This window comes from Lissotriton helveticus, chromosome 3_2 (assembly GCF_964261635.1).
Source record: "Lissotriton helveticus chromosome 3_2, aLisHel1.1, whole genome shotgun sequence".
NCBI lineage: Eukaryota > Metazoa > Chordata > Amphibia > Caudata > Salamandridae > Lissotriton > Lissotriton helveticus.
The window spans coordinates 497001610-497019622 of NC_136062.1; the positions used below are offsets into that span (position 1 = coordinate 497001610).

The window sequence follows — 18013 nt, forward strand, 5'->3', positions numbered from 1 at the left end:
TGTTTTGAAGATATGCTGCTATAGCAGCAAGGTGTAGCCTTATGGATGAGTATGCTAGGTTACATCTTTGAAGATGTAGCAGGTAACAGATTAGGTTTTGGATGGAGGCATCTAATAGATCGAGTTGGTTATTATTACAATAAATTACAAATCTTTTCCATTTAGCTGCGTAGCATGCTCTGGTAGTGGGACGCCTTGCTTCCTTGATAATGTTCATGCAGTCTGGAGGCAAGTTAAGATATCCGAACTCTAGGACCTCAGGCGCCAGATCGCTAGGTTCATCTGATTGGGATCTGGGTGCCTGATTTCTCCATGGTTCTGTGTTAGCAATTGTTGAGAAAGGCAGTCTTTGGTGAGGAACTACTGAGAGGTCTAGGAGCGTCGTGTACCATGGCGGTCTTGCCCATGTGGGAGCAACCAGGATCATTGTGAGTGACTGTTGCCTTAGTTTGCGTGCCACCAGAGGAATCAGTGGGGCTGGTGGAAAAGCGTACGCAAATCTGCCTGACCAATTCATCCATATCGCATTGCCTTATGACAACGGGTGTGGGAACCTGGCGGCAAAGGACAGGCATTTTGAGTTTTCGTTTGTGGCAAACAGATCTATTTCTGGATGTCCCCACTTTTGGAAGAATGGCCGGAGAACTTGAGGATGAATCGCCCATTCGTGTATTTGTTGACTGTGTCGGCTTAATAGATCTGCTATCTGATTGTCTATCCCTGGCAGGTGTTCTGCCAGGAGGTAAATGTTTTGTGGAATTGCCCACTTCCATATGCTCTGTGCTAGGTGAGATAGCTGCAGAGAGTGTGTCCCTCCTTGTTTTTGGATGTAATACATGGCTGTCATGTTGTCCGTCCGGATTAACACAGCCTTGTTGCATAAGTATTTCTGAAAGGTTTTCATTGCTAGAAATACTGCTAGTAACTCTAAGTGGTTGATGTGCAGTGTCTTTTGCTTGACTGTTCAGAGTCCTTGGACTGTATATTGAAGGAGATGGGCTCCCCAACCTGTCAGTGATGCATCCGCTTTTAGTACTACTTGTGGAACCGGCTCTTGGAACAGTCGCCCCTTGGAAAGGTTTTGTGGGTTCCACCACTGCAGAGAGCTGTAAGTGCGACTGTCTAACAACACTAGGTCTTTTAGTTGTCCTTGAGCTTGGTTCCATTGCCGTTCTAGGCATTCTTGTAGGAGACGCATTTGAAGCCGAGCATGAGGGACGATGAATATGCAGGAGGCCATCATGCCTATGAGCTGCATAAACACTCGAGCTGGGAGGGAGTGTTGTTGCAGAAATCTTTGAGTGAGAGACTGTATGTTGGCTATCCTGGCTGGATTTGGATATGCCTTCGCCACTGAGGTATTTATTGTTGCTCCCAGATATTGTTGTATGTGGGAGGGTTGCAGATGTGATTTTGGGTAATTTATGGAAAATCCTAACTCGTGGAGTAGCTGGATTGTCTGTGAGGTATGGCTGGCACACTGTGCGTAAGAGTTGGCTTTTATGAGCCTATCGTCGAGGTTGGGGAACACATGGATGTGTTGCCTTCTGAGGTGTGCTGCTACCACTGCTAGGCATTTTGTAGAAACTCTTGGTGCCGTAGTTACCCCGAAGGGGAGAACTTTGAATTGATAGTGGTGACCTTCTATTGTGAACCGGAGGCATCTCCTTTGAGCTGGATGTATAGGGATGTGAAAGTATGCATCTTTGAGATATAATGAAGCAAGGCAGTCCCCTTGCTGGAGTAGTGGGAGTACTTGTAGAGTGATCATATGGAAATGCTCTGAGAGTATGTATTGGTTCAGAGGTCCGAGGTCTAATATTGGTCTGAGTGACCCATCTTTTTTGGGAATGGGGGAAGTATAGAGAGTATAATCCTGTAACTTGATTTTGAAAAGGGACTGGCTCTATGGCACCCTTTTCCAGCATGGATAGTACCTCTTGTTGTAACAACGTCCTGTTTATTTTCATTGGACGGTGATTGGGCGGTATGTTGGGTGGAGTTGAAGTGAGTTCCAGGCAGTAACCATACTGGATAAAATTGTCTCACCCACCTGTCTGTCGTAATGGCGTTCCAGACCGGTAGGAATTGTGTTATTCTGCCTCCGACTGGTGTTAAGTGGTCTGGAGGGAGTGTGAACGAGTCACTGTTTGGTGGCGGTGGAGGCTCTGGTGTTATTAGCACCACGTCCTCTGCCCTTGTTATTGTTCCCTCTATTGGAGCCTTTATTAAAGGTGCCTTGTGCACTACTTTTAAAGGTTGAAGAGGTTTGGGATGTGTTGCCTCTGCCTGAGCCTCGAAAAAGGGAGCGACAAAAGGAGCTCCTAGATTGTTGATATTGAAGAGCACCCATGGACTTAGAGGTGTCAGTATCTTTTTTCATCATTTCTAAGATGGTATCAACTGCAGGGCCAAACAAGAAATCGTGGTTAATGGGTTGATTGGGTATTGTAGATTGGACTTCATTCTTAAAACCAGAGATGCGGAGCCAGGCGTGCCGGTGTAGCAACACACTAGTGTTCACAGACCTAGCGGCTGTATCAGCTGCATCAAGGGCGCATTTTATGGATGCGTTAGTGATGAAACTCCCTTCCTGAATCAGGTCGTTTGCTTTTGCCTTATAGGGCTCTGGTCGGTGTTGTAATAATCCCTCCAGTTCATCATAGTGTGCTCTTTCATAGCGTGCTAGGAGAGCTTGGGTATTGACAATTCTCCAGGTATTTACTACCCGAGAGGCCACTCTTTTCCCTGAGGCTTCTAAGATTTTTGACTCCTTGTCAGGAGGGGGGCGTCACCTGTTTGCGAATTTGCCCTTTTCCTGGCATTAGATACAACGAGGGAGTCTAGTGGTAGGTGAGACTTGATATGAGGGGTCTTTAGGGGCTGGTTTGTATTTCTTTTCAATTCTTGGATTGAGTACACGCGCCCTGGCTGGGTCTTTAAAGAGGTCTCGTGCGTGCTTCAATACTCTCTTCAGCAGAGGGAGTATACGTACTCTTCTCTGATGTTGGAAAGGTGTTAAATAGGAAATCCTCCTCTATAGGGTATGTGTAAATGTTTACGGCATGATACTGAGCTGCTCTGTCTACTAGCTGCTTAAAAGCGACAGTGTCGTCAGTAGGAGACGGCTTTGTGGGGTATGGCGAGTTATCAGGTATGGGTTGTGTATCATATGGGTCATCAGGGTTATTCTGATCGTCCCATGTGTCATCCTGGTTTCCTTGATCATCAGGGTCTATAAAGTCCCGTTGAGGATCTTCACCCATGTCTTCTACGTCATCAAAGTGTGGGGTTGTAGGAGAATATGGAACATAAGGCATGTTAGGAGTGAAAGGAGGAGGTGTAAAAGGTCTAGAAGGGGATGTCCCAAAGTCCTTTTTCTTAGGAGGAACAGGAGAAGGTGCTTCAGTGTCCAATCTTCTCTTGTTCTTATTGTAAACTGATATATGTCCTGTATCAGGTTCTATATACAGTCTATTTTGGTCTGGGCTCACTGGATCAGGATGGAAAAGTTCTTCTCCCACTGTCCGTGGCTTTGGCGCCAATGTTTTTGGATCGGTTGTTTGCTTGTTCTTATTTTTCTGTGAAGCTTTTTTCGGCTCGACGTCCTTTGTCGGCTCGACTGCCTTGTTTGACTCGACGACCTTCTTCGGTTCGACGTTGTTTTTCGGCCCGACAGGTTTTTTCAGCTCGATGTGTTTTTTTGGCTCGACAACTTTTTTCGGTTCGACTGCCTTTTTCGATTCACCAGCCTTCTTCGGCTCGGCGGCAGTCTTCGGGTCGACGACTTTCTTTGGGTCGATTTCCGTTTTCGGATCGATTACCTTTTTTGGGTCAACGGTCTTCTTTGGATCGACAGTGATCTTTGGATGGATGACCTTTGGATCTACGTTTTTTTTCGGATAGATCACCTTCTTTGGCTGGACGGCCTTTTTCGGATCGACAACTTTTTTTGGTGTCGGCGTCCGTTCTCGGCTCTGCGGACGTGTTTGAGTCGACGGGCTTCTTGGGAAGTGTTTTCCTCGGTCCCGGGGTACCATAAGGCTTTGGTATGGTCTTCGGAGCCGAGCCGGAAGGCGGGGCTTCTGAAGCGGTGTTTCGGTCGCGGCTAAGGCTTTTAGGCGATGCTTTGACCGGAGCCTTGTCTGGAGGTGGAGGCAGGGCAGGGGCTTTGGTACTCACGGTTTGCCCCAGTGGGATCTCTTCATCGGAGTCCGACTGGTCTTATACTGTGACTAGTTCTAGGTCAGCGTCCGCTGTCTCCGGGAGTTCATATTAGTCGTCGAAAATGTTATCCGGTTCTGGTGCCTGTCGCTGCATCTCTTGTCGAGCAGCCCTTCGGTTCCGGTTAGTTTTCTTCGACCGGAACTGAGCACAAGCTGGACAGTTTTCTTCGTTGTGCTCCGGAGATAGGCACCTGTTGCATACTGTATGCTTATCGCTATGTGGAAACTTGGATAGACATTGTGGGCATCTTTTAAACGGGGTCCTTTCCATAGGCAGGAGGCCCACGTGGCATCGAAAAGGCCCAACGGTCCGCATCGACTACCAGAGATAGATGGAAAGGGTTGTCGAGTCGAGGGATACTGAGCGGAAACAATACCGTCGCAAGTATAAGGTTTTTGGCCATAGAAATTTGGAAAACTTCGGTCCCGAAATTGGAGGATTGTCTAAGTGCCTCCGAACCCAATGGCGGAGAAAACAATCTGAAGATGGAGAAGATGCCCATGCGCACTGTAGTCCAGGGGAGGAGTCACCTATCTCTTGATACTTCGAAGACTCTTCCAAGACAACAAGGTGCAAACATCCAGACCCAACACTAGGCGGCGATCTATGCTAAGATATGAATTCAGCAGCCCACATGCCTCGAACAGTATTTTATGCTTACCTGTGCCAGGCTTGCCTGGTTCTAGAAATAAACAGTATATTTTTTATGCATAAAAAATTGGCCTAGAGTACAGTTCTAGAGTGTGTGAGACCATTTGCTGACTGAGTGTGTACATCAAATGCCTTACTGCTCGAGCAAGCTACCACAACTAGAGTAAGGTTCTATCTAACTTTAACCTCTGGGGTCACCTGGACTCTATATACACTATACCTCATTTTGGTGTAGTATATATAGAGCCAGTTTCCTACAGCGATATACATCACATTCTGCCTCTAGTCAAATTCAAGTGCTTGTGAAGTTGAGTCAAAAGACCACCTTGGTGACACTCACATCAAACTATACAATTATCCAGTTGTTCGCCATTCATTTATGCCACTCATATTTTTACACATCCATCTCTCTCTTACAACACTTTGGGAGGGATAAGACTTCACTGGGAATCTTGGTTCAAACCCTCAAGTTCATCTGAACTTAGGGTAACATTCCTAAGATTGACCACTAGTCCCTCATTGTACTCGTGCTGGGCTGTTGACCTCTGATCTGGCTCCTCGTATTCATACTGGTCCTGTCCTCTTCCCATTGGACCCTTCTGTTTCCTCTTCTCCCGCGTCGTCCTCTCCTTCCTCCTTGGCCTAGAGATTCTGATTGAAGTTAGGCTGGAAGAAAGGTGGTCCCTGCAATGGTAGTGGGCCGAATGGGCCAGGCCAAGGGTACATCTGCTGTGGCCCTTAAAGGCGCAGTATCAACTTTCACTGCAACATAGCTGAAAAGCTGCATTGCCCTACCCTTCCCTTTCATTCATGTTTAAAGAAAATGTAAAGTGTTTGAAAAGGATATTTTTTTTAAATGTCACTTTCATTCTAGTGACATTTCAGGATTTTATTAGCTTTTAACGTAATATATGGAATTGGTGATATAGCCTTTTATTATGCATTTAGGTCACATGTACTTTAGGAAGTAAGCAAAGAGGTTACACAAAATCCAACAAAGAAAAAATAATCAGGAGATTGAGGGGCTCTTTGTTGATGATCTTAAGCAACGAAGGTAACAGATTATTTTCATAGGAGCCCATTTATCTTAGGTAGACATGAGACAGAAGCACTCGCAAATATCCAAATATCATGAGCAGTTTATTGAAAGCCTTACTCGGAGGCGGGCCCTGGGTGTGAATAACTGGAGGAATAAATGTGGCAATTTTTAAAACTTGCAAACACATCTGCATGCGTGTTCCTCAATCTATGAAAATGCGATGATCTTGATCAGTATAGGCCCACCCTTAAGTGAGCCACTGATGGTCAGACCAATTATCAGAACAGTATAGAAACTTAGATCTTCAGTACCGAAATGGGGACAACATCCCCCCCTCCATCTTAAACACTTCGGAAAGCTAGAAACTCCTATAACAAACGTATTCTACAATCTAAAAAAGACTTCTTTAGATCAGTACTAGACAATGCCAAAAATAGACCTAAGAAACTTTTTGAAATTCTTAAACAATCTTACAAGTCGGCTAAAACCTCACTATTGACCTCGAAATCACAGCTTAGCAGTGAATTCTCTTCTTTCTTCACAGTAAAAACGAACTCCCTTTAACTTGAGCTTAACACGGCAGCAACTAACTCAGCCACCCCTAAAAGCATTCAACCCAAAAATGCTGAACAACCTGGACTGCCTCTGCCAAAAAATAACTCACTGCTCCACTTTCAAACTCTACGATCTTAATGACATCACCAAACCCTTAGCAACTACTAAACTCAACAACCACTTCAACGACCCAGTCCCCTCAAACTGCCTTTCCCACATCTACCAAGTCATCTCCCCTCTCTGGACCAAAATCATCAACGCATCGCTAGCACAAGGGCTCATACCAGACTGTCTAAAAACGGGCCAAGTCACCCCTATATTAAAGAAACCAACAGCAAACTCCGCCGACCCCAATAATTTCCGACCCATAACCAAAATTCCCATGCTAGCCAAGGTCCTGGAAAAATATGTTCAGCAACAACTAAACCAACATATCATTAGCTTCATCCTTCCCCCCCCCCCCCAATAACTCCCTGGAGACCAAGGAATGGACCAAGTTGATCACTGCTCTGAATTACATGCAAACTTTGGGGGACTCCACCAAATCACTCGGAATTACACTAGATAAAAACCTTAACATGCAAACACACATCAACCTGTTAGCTAAAAAAACGCACGTTCACCTCAGTTACCTTAGAAAAATGAAACCGTTCATCGAAAACCAGGAACTCAAAACAGCAGTTCAGTCCTTAGTCATCTCAAGGCTGGAATACGGATGCACCACCCTCGCGGGGCTCCCCAAAATCTCAACAGCCCCTCTAAATGCCTGCCTCAATGCCGCAGCAAGACTCCTAACAGGATCCAGAAAAATCACCACATCTGAAAGCACTCAACTGGCTACCTTATGAAGCTTGAATCCACCTAAAAATGGCATGAATCACTCACAAAGCGCTTCACCACAATAAGCCCCAGTACCTATCCCAAAAACGTACCGTATCTGGAGTACTCAGACATTCTAGGAGCGTCGATAACCTACTCCTGAAACCCTCACGTTTCAGCAAGAAAAAAACATCAGACAGAGCATTCTCCGGAGCAGCCTTAAGTATATGGAACGCACTCCCTCCTTACATCAGAAAAATCTCCTCTACTCTTCTGTTCAAAAGAGAAGAAAAACATTCCTGCTGTGCAAATTCCTCCCGTAAACTCTCACAGGAACCACTCCAGCTCTACACCCGGATACTTGCCTCCTCTCCCCCACCAAGGACTCCCTCGCACGATTACCTGTTGCTCAGATTAACTTTGTCGCCTGTGCCCCTCCGATCTTTGACAAAACATGCTGATATTATGTACTGCTTTATTTGTTTTACTCGTTCTGTGTACTCATTGTAAAGCGCTCTGATACCCTACCCTGGGTCTGATCAGCGCTATAGAAAACATCAAATAAATAAATAAATATAGACACGCCCTTGTTCGTAGGCAGAGGCTCGTCTTGAGCACCTCCAGAAGGCCCCCTCCCCGGTCAAACACACATAGAGCTGTACCAAAGAGCACCAAGAGAGCAATCATTGGCGAGCATGCACCTCATAGGAGCCCACCCTCCTGTTTCAATGCTCATTAATCAGCCTTCCTGACAGATCATGGCCAGGGATTAGCCATCCATTGTCTTATCACTGCTTCTAGTAATTACATCTCTTTGCCTTACCACCTGCTTTTAAGTAATCCATTGCAACCCTTTATTGCACATTCACGTTGGTCACCTGACATTACAAGTTTCAACATTACAATGCAACTTTTTCCTCCACAGACTGTAGAAGATTGTAAATTATTTGTTTACTAAACAGACCACAACATTCTGAGAAACATTTATTCTTGTAAATTATTGAAAATATTTATACAGGACAATATCTAGGAGAGGCAGTACATGTGTATCCCCTAATTGTCCTGTTTGCCCCAATACTGTGGACACAGTGTACCCGGCCCCCACATCTACAATAACCCCTAAGCCCAGTTTCTGCCGATCATTCCACCCACTCTAGTCCTTGCAAACATGGCCCTTGTGACGGTCGCCGGGCTCTTCGTTCCGAGGCGCAGACTATGCGTAGTACTGCAAGTTGGCCTTCTTCTTGGCTTGCACCTCCAGGATGCCCTCCATGTAATCCTCATGGTTCAGTTCTGTGGCTCCTCTGCGGAGCGCGATCATGCCCTGCAGAAAACAAAGAAGAGTTCGGCTGATGAGACCTATTCAGTCCACGTGCTCGTCTGACTCAGACGGGGTGGCTATCGATTATTAAAAACTGCTGTCGAGCAAATGCCTCTTCAGGGAAAGAATTGTCGACATGCTGTCAACGGCTCTCACCCCACCTGAGTCGGTCTAGTTGTTAAAACCCTGCTTGGAGTATTGAGCAAGCACTGATTTAAGATTTCAATGGAAACTCCTGACCCCAGGATAAAGATACTCCACCCATTACAGGAACAAGTTCAGAGACCCCGGTGATGTCCAAAGAGGCAGGGCTCTTCAGAGCTTGGGTCTGTAACAGATCTAGAAACTCTGCTCACTGCACCCATCTACTACTAAACTTCAGGACATTAAAATGCCCCATCATGGAAACCTTCACTGGACTGACAAAAGAACAGAAAAGTGCCACAAACGTGAATACCAGAGTCTTTTTGGAATAGACACAATCTATTCAGATTTTTTTTACTGAGTGACTGTATCTAGATAACAAGCACAGCATTTAAGAATTATTTTCCTAAGCAAAAGCCAAACGTTAAATATAAAAATGGACAGAAAATAGTTAGCAAAGCCTCTTTTCTTTTTAAAGAACCACCATGGACTTGTCAGGAGGGGAGATTCATTTTCTTTCCAGGGTCCAGCTTCAGTCCGGACAACGGAAGTCTGTGGAAACTCTTCATGAAACACCATGACCAGAGTGAGCCATGATACACTATGGTTGACAGGACAGGCGCAGCTCAACGCCCAACTCCAACCCACAAAGACTTTATTAAAGATTGTTAAAATCCAGCCTATTAATCCTGGGATGGTCGTCTGCAGCCCTGCAGGGGCTCCCCGGGGGCCTCCACCACAAAGGTTCAGCAGAACTGTGTCCTATCTTGTGCCTTTCTGTTCTTTTCAGTGGGAATGAGGAGACAAGGGAATAATCCTTTTGAATTGTGGAAACAGTTTCTAGAGAGGCCTGAGCATTTGATCTTAACATGTTCAGGTAACTCATACCACTTCAGGAGATGTGAAAGACCCAGTCTGCCAATAGCCATTGTGTGGAAAAATTCCAATCACGCCTCCATAACCACAGCCACCTTTCTGGACGAAACACGCAACAGTGAGACCCCTTCCTCCTCAAGAAACCCTCTGCAGACCGCAGCAAACTGCAGAACTACTGTCCCATCTAACTGCTCCCATTGCCCGCTTAATGTCCTGGAAAAGGCCATCAACCTCTATTTTTTGGAGATGGATAGCAAAATAAAATTAAAATTAAAAAAGGGGTAAAGGAAATTTCCAGTTACCAATCATTGTAAAACAACAAGTCCCCTTAAACCACGAAAAGGCGCAGTGCATTGCCCAGCATCTTCTTCAAAACATATAAAATAATAATTTTTAATTAAGTTTAAATTTTATTTGGCTGTTGCAAAAGAAAAAAAAGATTGCATGATTACTGTTGCTTGTAGATTGGCACTTACTGGATAACATACTTCTGCAGAGATGTCACACCTCATCACAAAAGTGCTCCGTGATTGTGCACACGGGCGCCATTTTGTTTACGACTCTAATGAAGAGCCCCAAGGCACATTTACTGTGCCCGCTTCCATTGGGCCAGGATGAGGAGTTCCAAAACCCATTCCTGTAGCATTGCTGATTTCCAGGCAAAGAGCTGGGTTATGAAGTAAGAGGCACTCACCGCTTCCACACAGACGGCTTTGCACTGAGCTCCATTGAAATCATCTGTGCATCGAGCGAGCTCTTCGTAGTTTACATCAGGGCTGAGTGGAAAGAGAAACACGTTACTCACTGCAGGTCGCCACAAAAGTGCCCGTGCACGATGCCTTCACCCTTCCTTGCAGACCCCAGAAGCATGACCAAATGCCTACCTCAGCAGCCTTCCTCACAGCGCGGTTCAAGAATAGAGGCCTATACCACTGCTCCAAGAGACTACAGGCAGAAAGGTCGTCCCCAAAGGACGTACTCCCCCAACCCATGCCAAGATTGTGCTGTACCCATCACACTTTTCATGACCCCTCAAGAAGATGCCTTAAAAACCAGCAACACTATCCACAAGACGCCCCATGCCGAGCTCCCAGTCTAGGAGATGCCGCAAAAGCCTACAAGCTTCCAAGCTCGGTGAAGAGACTGAAGACCCTTCATTTACGAAGAGCCGGTGGCTCACACAGCACCTACACCCGCCTGTATGGATTTTCCTCTCCGGATCGTCCCCAACAGACTGCAACACAGCCAGGAACCTTCAAGAGCGTAGCTTACTCTGCCCCAGAACCTGTGTCAAGACCTGCAGAACCCCGGAACAGCTGCCAAGAGTGCATACCCACCAACCAGGAGCCTCAACCAAAGGTACCTCTCCCACTTCCACAAACATTCACCAAAAGGCCTTACGCACCCCATCTCCAAGAACCATAAAAAGCCACACTTCCCCAGACCCCTGCCAAAACACCTTGCCCCACGATTCCACAAGACCTTCACAAACAAGGCCATGTCCCCAGGCCCCCAACAGAACATTTGACAAAAAAAGCCATGCCCTATCGATGCCCCGCTCCCCCTGAAGCGGTCAAGAGGTCAGGACGCGCAGAGGATCTTAACCAAAAGCCCCCAGCTCCCAGTACCTTCCTCAAGAGCACTGATCCCTAAAACCCTGCATTAGGAGCCTGTGACTGTTCCATCCCAAAATCCAGCCTGGGGCTCTTCAGGACCTAGAACAAGAGCCCAAGGATCACCCAACATCTTCAAAAACAGCCTGGGGCTTCAAGGACATTCACCACTGGCATGAGGCCCTCTCAGCACCATCAGACAGAACACAAGAGTGCACGTCCATCCCAGAACTATCAACAAGAGCCTGAGGCCTTCAAAGACGGTCACCAAGATTCTGGCTTTCAAAGGGATCAGTCCATGTAAAATCTGTTGCCGAGGAAACATGCCACACTCGTGTGCCACACCTGAGTGCAATTATAGATTGCCTCCATTGTATTCAACTACAATTTTACCAATTCTGTTAGGCATTGAAAACATTCATAAGCTTGCAGCCCAAAACTATCTTGGTTCTCTCTGTTGGTCCTGTTGTCAGACAAAGTTCTAATCTTGGGAACCTGCCCCTCCCCCCTCACCCAACCCCATGAACCTCAGTCTTTTTGCTTCAGGATGATCCAATCTTTATAGAGCCTGCAGTTTGGGTGCGCTAGGTTTACAGCCTCCACGCTGCTCTATCTTTCAGGTCTGCCCCTGAGCATCAGTCTGCCTGGTTCAGGCATCTTTCATCTTTACAGCCTGCGTTTAGAATAACAGACCCCACTCTACCCTCATCTGTGGGGTCTGACCCTAAGCATCAGTCTGCCGGCTTCAGGAGTCTCATCTTTACAGCCTGCGGTTAGGATTACAGACCCCACTCCGCCCTCATCTTTGGGATCTGCCCTGAAGAGACCAGTCTGGCCTCTGGTCAGTCATGTGTGAGTACCTGACGTTCATCTTTCTGGAATGGATTTGCATGATGCGAGCCCGTGCCTCTTCATTGGGCATTGGGAACTCAATCTTTCGGTCTAATCGTCCAGAACGGAGCAGGGCTGGGTCCAGGATGTCCACACGATTCGTAGCAGCAATAACCTGGAGGAGGAGATACAAAAAGGAGTGCGAGTTAGGAATCAGGTATCCAAATACTTTGGTGAACTTGTATATCTTTGTAGGGAACTGGACGTTTGATGAGTTACCCCTCCACTTTTTGCCCCCTTTTTAGCTACTAGATGCAAAGCTTATTTTCGATTGACAGCGCACAGCGGCCTGCTAACCAGCCCTAACTGTCAGTGCTCCTTAACTAAAACGAGGTAAAGTCTAATTGTACTACAATTGGCTAAGGATTTCAGCACCCTGTAAGTCGTTAGTAAACGATTCTCCAGGTACCTAAGGCAGGGGTACTAAAGAGGGTCTAAGAGCTACAGCATAGTGTATGCCGCTCTAAGGGACCCACATACAAATTCCACACAGACTGCCAAGGTCAGGCTGCTCGACGGTGTGTGTCACGCCATGCTCATTGCATCCAATATATGCAAGTCACCCCTACATCAAGCCTTGAGCCAGAGCCAGGATCCATTATATTTTGCGTGAGGAGATATCTGCTTAAGTAGATAAGCCCATGTGATGCTTAGTTCTATTAACAGATATTGCAAGTGAGCAGGGGATCCATCCTAAGGTATGTACTGGGCACTGGTCAAAAGGAGCACCCCAGCTACATAATGGCTTCACTGAAACATATGGTGGTTGGTATCAAACATCTCTTATAAATAAACCCACACCTATTCCAGTGATGGATTTATTCATACATGCACCCAGAGGGTATCTTAGAGGTACTCCTTGAAACTTACCGCCCTCTAGTATACTCGCTGACTGGTTCAGTCCAGCCTATCACCACAGACTAATTCCTGACGCCCAGGGGTGAGAGCGTTCACTCTCAGGAGGACAGGAACAATGCCTGCTCTGAAGAGAGCAGTTATCACCTCCTCCTCCTCCTTCAGGATGGCAGGTAAAATTAGCATTCCAAGGAAGGGTGCTTCTACAGCCCACCATCTTTGGTATGCGAATCTGGCTTCCCTCACAAGACAGGATGCCAACCCCACTGAGATGGGCAGACTGGTGCAAGGACAGACGGGAAATTAGCTCTGCAGGAGGAGTGTTGCCCTGTCAGGATGGGCACACCTCTAGGGTCACTAGGCCTGAAGTGAACACCACTATTAGGATGCCGCCATCTTGTGCGTGGTGGATTTAGGAATTCTAGTACAGGGTGATTCCCACTCCCCAAAGAACGTAGTGATCTAGAGGGTGTAGTAACCCCAGGGGTAAGTAGCCCATTGGGTACCAACTCTCACTCCTCTCAATCCCATAAAATGGAGTATTTAGAGGACTCTCTGCCCTCAGATCTTCAAACTTCAACGAATCAAGAGAAGCAGTGGACAAAGAAGAGTTCCGTCACAAGAACAGAGGAGCCAACGACTGACTTGACGCCAACCCTGCCAGTCTGCTGCCCCCAACAATCGTGGAAGAAGCAGACTTATCCTGCCGCTGTGCAGTCTCCAAGAACCCTGGAGGGCTGCCAGTACTTCTCCAATTGTTGAAGAAACTGCCTTAGAGTAGAGAAGCTACTCCCCTGCAGCCACGGGCACCAAAGACACATGGTGAGGTGCACTGAGTTGCTGCTTCCTGGCCACCCCGAAGCAGCAGCCCACCAGGAAGAGGAACCTGTGCTCTTGGGGGTCAGATCTGTATTCCCACCGAGAGAACATCAGGACCAACTGGAGCCGCACAGGACCAATACCTGACCTGGGGTACTGGCCACCATTGCCGCAGCCAAGGCTTGTTGTACCTGGTCCGGACACCAATGTGAAAGAAGACCGACCTGCAAGTCGAGGGACTTCAGGGACAGGGAGCCACTTTGTGAGAGGCCCAGCTGTCCTGTTTGCCCATCTTCTGCAAAACATAGAGCAAGATGTGAATCTGTGACACCCCCCACCCACCGCTTCAAAGCACCTTTCCACATGCGCTCTAAAGCCTGAGTCCAAAGGAGGTGATGGTGCCAACGAGGTCAACAGACCCACAAGAACAAGCCGACGCTTGAGTTTATCCAGAATGGACTTCCAGCCGCTGCCTGCAGCCTCTTTCTGCAGGACCCCTCCTCCGACCGCGAGAGACTCCTGCACCAGAATCAGACATCAAAAGAAACCATTGCACTCGAGCCCCTCTGCCCAGGGAGAAGTGGACCGACAGGGTTCCTACGGGTTTCAGCATCTCAAGGATCAAGCCCCTTGAGGGTTCCCCCGGACTTGTACCCCAATCCTAGCTTATGAATGAACACCCAACGCCGCAACACACCTCTACCACCGGATTCCACAATGTTTCCCAATGTGACCTGGTGGTGTGGCCTTGTCCCATACTCACTAACCCATATGCACCTCCCTTTAAGTGCCAGCTCCCCATCTGCTGTTTAACACCTTGGCTGTTAGGGAGATTATTCTGCTGTGCTGCAGGACCTAGATTTCCATTGTTTCATGACGAGCTCAGCTCGTCATGAACACACGACCAGTGTACTGCATGACGAGCTGAGCTCGTCATGAGCAGCGAAGGGGTTAAGAGTGCCATGCCGCAATACTGTGCACTTCAACCTGCAGAATTCCTCACACACGACCACCTTCTGCCATCCTCTAACATGACGGACACCTTGAGTGCTTAGGATTTTTTTTGTTTTTGATTAACATTTCATTTAATCCAAGCCTTCTTTGTCAGACGTGTTTCAATCACATGTTTCTAATTCAGCTCTTTTGCACCACTTTTAAAAAATAATAATTTTTACTACAAAGAGGAAAGCTGAGTATATTCAGACTTCATACAGATGTTTTTGTTAGGAGATGCTCTGGTGTGTCTACTCAAACATCAACATAAAAGTTGCCATCAGAGTGAACCGAGTTGTCCTATCTTAATACCTTAACCTTGAAAAAAGGCACTAAAAACCCTGTGAAAGTTAAGGCCTCAACAAATCCAAATGAGAGAGGGAGAGATGTGTGATGCTGCTCAGCATAATAAGTATCTAAAGGGCAATAAGAGGCTCTACCCAATGCAGCCAGAACCAATGGGACAAACTTGTAGGATGTTTATTATACAACGTTTTGCCTTCTAAAACTTCTCGTTAACAGGAGTCACAGAAGTAATGATCCCTTACATGCTCCTATAACCTACAGTAGTAAAATTCGCACCTGGAGCATCATTCAACCAAAAATAAAAGTACTTAGTTGTCCACGCTCCTGCATGTCTTTTTACCCACTTGATTTGGGTATAGCTTTATCCATCTTTAGCAAGGTATCAGCAAGGCAAGTGTCACACACACGACACCCGACAAAAAGTGCTAACTAACTGGAATGACTGCTTTAGTGCCAATCACTAGTCTTCCTCCTCACCACAGGCTGCCTGCTCAGGAAGCACCTATGAAAAAGAGATCCCTACGCAATCTGAAGCGAAGGCTCATGTAAAGAAAGACCCGCTACTGAGACATCCAGCACATCCCACCTGTACAGTCCTTCACCCTTATTTAACATGATCAGGGAGTAAAAGAGAGGAGATGGTGGGTGTGTACGTGAAAAAGAAGAGCCAGGAGTAAAACAGTCACTACGATGAGTCATTTCGTATTTCTGACTTTTCCCCCATTCCTTCATCCCTGCGGAAGTTTAAAAATAAGTCCGATCTTGGGCATTACAGGAGACCTTGCCAATTAACACCTTTAGAAAGGCCTGGCCCAACCGGGCATCTAATAAAGAGCATAGGTTTAATTTATGATGTTTTTTTTTACAAAAGTTTGCCATTGGTGGGTGTTGCAAAATGACCCCTTTTTGGGTGGAAATCTCCAGGTTTTCACTTTTTTTAACGAACCCACTGATAACCTCGAACTCTAACACAGTGACACTTCTGTCCAGTGCCCAGTGTATGTTCTCTGACCCCAACATGATGTCAAAATTGGCTCAAAACTGATTGGCACAAATTTCACTTTCGTGCCACCACTATGTGGTGCAGAAATACACACAGGGCTTGGAAAGTGAAATGCCACTTGTGATCTGCAGCACCTGTTGTACCGTCCACTACAATGGCAGTGAAAAGGTGGCTTCAATCCAACCCTGTGTAGCCAGACAGCAGCAGCCGCATGAACCCTTCTGTTGAAACCGGTCAAAATCATCCTTTTGACAGGTAGGAAACCGGATTTCAACTACAAGATGATCATGATTGTGATCGAATAAAGATGATAATTGATTGACCTATAAAATAAGTCCCCTATAAGCACGCCTTGTTGCCCATGTAGGTAGGATGCATAACATCTAAGAGTGGATCGTGTAATATTAGAAAGGATCATCGAGGCCCCTTCCCCTTGCTCCCTGGAACTTTTAGATACTTATAGCATAAGTTCTCCTGATTTTCATCGTAGCTGTATGTAAGACTCAGTATCGTCTTTTATTTTCGCTTATTTGATTGTTTATTGACATTCTATTAGAACATGACTGCTATCCGATCATGCTACTGATGTTTATATTTCACCCAATATTATGTCGCGTCACCCTCATGCTATCGTCACCCCCTGTTTTCTGTGAAGCGCTCTGATATCTGTAAAGATCTTGTTCGCGCTATATAAAACTCTGAATAAATAAAATAAATAAATCATGTTACTTACACAGTAAGCATCTGTTCTTGGCATGTATAGCTGTAGAGTCACATGTTTTGCATACTCCTGCAAGTTGTTTTTCTCCAAAGTAGTCTTTCATGGTCACAAGGTAAAGTGACTCCTCCTTTCGGTGTTATCGTACGCGTTTCCCTCTCTCCGCAACCCATTCTATTGGGGAAGTCTCTGATCTTCGGTATGGAAATTTAACTTTTAGAAAGTTACCTTTACATTGCCTGGTGGGGAATTTACATTAGGTATCCAGCAAGTGCCCAGCCTGTACTTGGTATGAACGAGGTGAAAGAGGGGTGAAAACTGCTCTCAGAGCAGAGACAATGTCCTGGGAGTGGGGATTCTATTTTCTCCTGGTAGGAAGACCAGTTGGTCGGGCCCAAAAACCTAATTAACTACAAAGGGGCGACCTCTCGCACAAGCAAATCTTAGGGGACACTCGATAGCCCCAGTTTCTGCCGCCATACCCCTCCAGTTAGGCTGACAAACAGTCAGCGAGAGGAAAGCTACTCCCAGAAGTGGGGTTGAGTGACCACAGAAGAGGGCACCGCTCATTACTCTGGCCATTTGTCTGGATGGGCACACAGGCTCTGATTAAAGGGAGAAGGTTTTCCCCACCTTGGATTGAGAGTGCTGGGTACTTTAAGATTTTTTTAAAGTACTGAAACTGGTGACAAAGTCCGCATGGTTGCCCCAGGAACATTTAGAGGACTGTACCTGCAATCTGGGACCTAAGAGGACCCCTGAAGCACTGAATCTGCTCCTTCATATACACAGGAGAAGAACAGGACTCCAAGGGCCAGTTGGCTGACCACATGTGCGGCTAACGGGAAACCAGTAAGCTTCAAGAGGCCTTTTCCTTCAAAAGCCCAGCTGATCAGGGGCAACTGGATCTGAACTGGAATTTGCTGTTGACCTCTGCCTGAGAATTTCTAAACTCTTTCGGCATAGGTCCTGGGGACCCTAGAAGTGTACTCCTGTAGTTGTTTGCGCACCAGAGGAAAAGTTTGGAAACCGTGGGAAATTGTTTCTACAAAGAAACTAGAGGGAAAAGGTACCTGACCAGCAGTTCTACGTCATCGGATTGCACTTCAGCTTCGTCACAGTGAAGGCTCACAGCATCTCCAAAACAATACTAAGTTCCATTCTGCAACAGGACTTGGAAAGT

The 18013-nt window shown here is 46.5% G+C and overlaps 1 protein-coding gene across 1 annotated transcript in view; it reads right to left on the minus strand.

Moving 5' to 3' along the window:
- Positions 1 to 8262: 8262 nt before the first annotated feature.
- The window catches only part of PSMC3 (proteasome 26S subunit, ATPase 3), a 109306-nt gene continuing 99555 nt past the window's right edge, over positions 8263 to 18013 (minus strand). Inside the window, exons 10-12 of the mRNA XM_078684495.1 lie at positions 12106 to 12251; positions 10327 to 10408; positions 8263 to 8615 (exon numbers count right to left, since the gene is read on the minus strand). Coding sequence (XP_078540621.1) covers positions 8505 to 8615; positions 10327 to 10408; positions 12106 to 12251 — 339 coding nt within the window. The 3' untranslated portion in view covers positions 8263 to 8504. The remainder of the gene's footprint in view (positions 8616 to 10326; positions 10409 to 12105; positions 12252 to 18013) is intronic.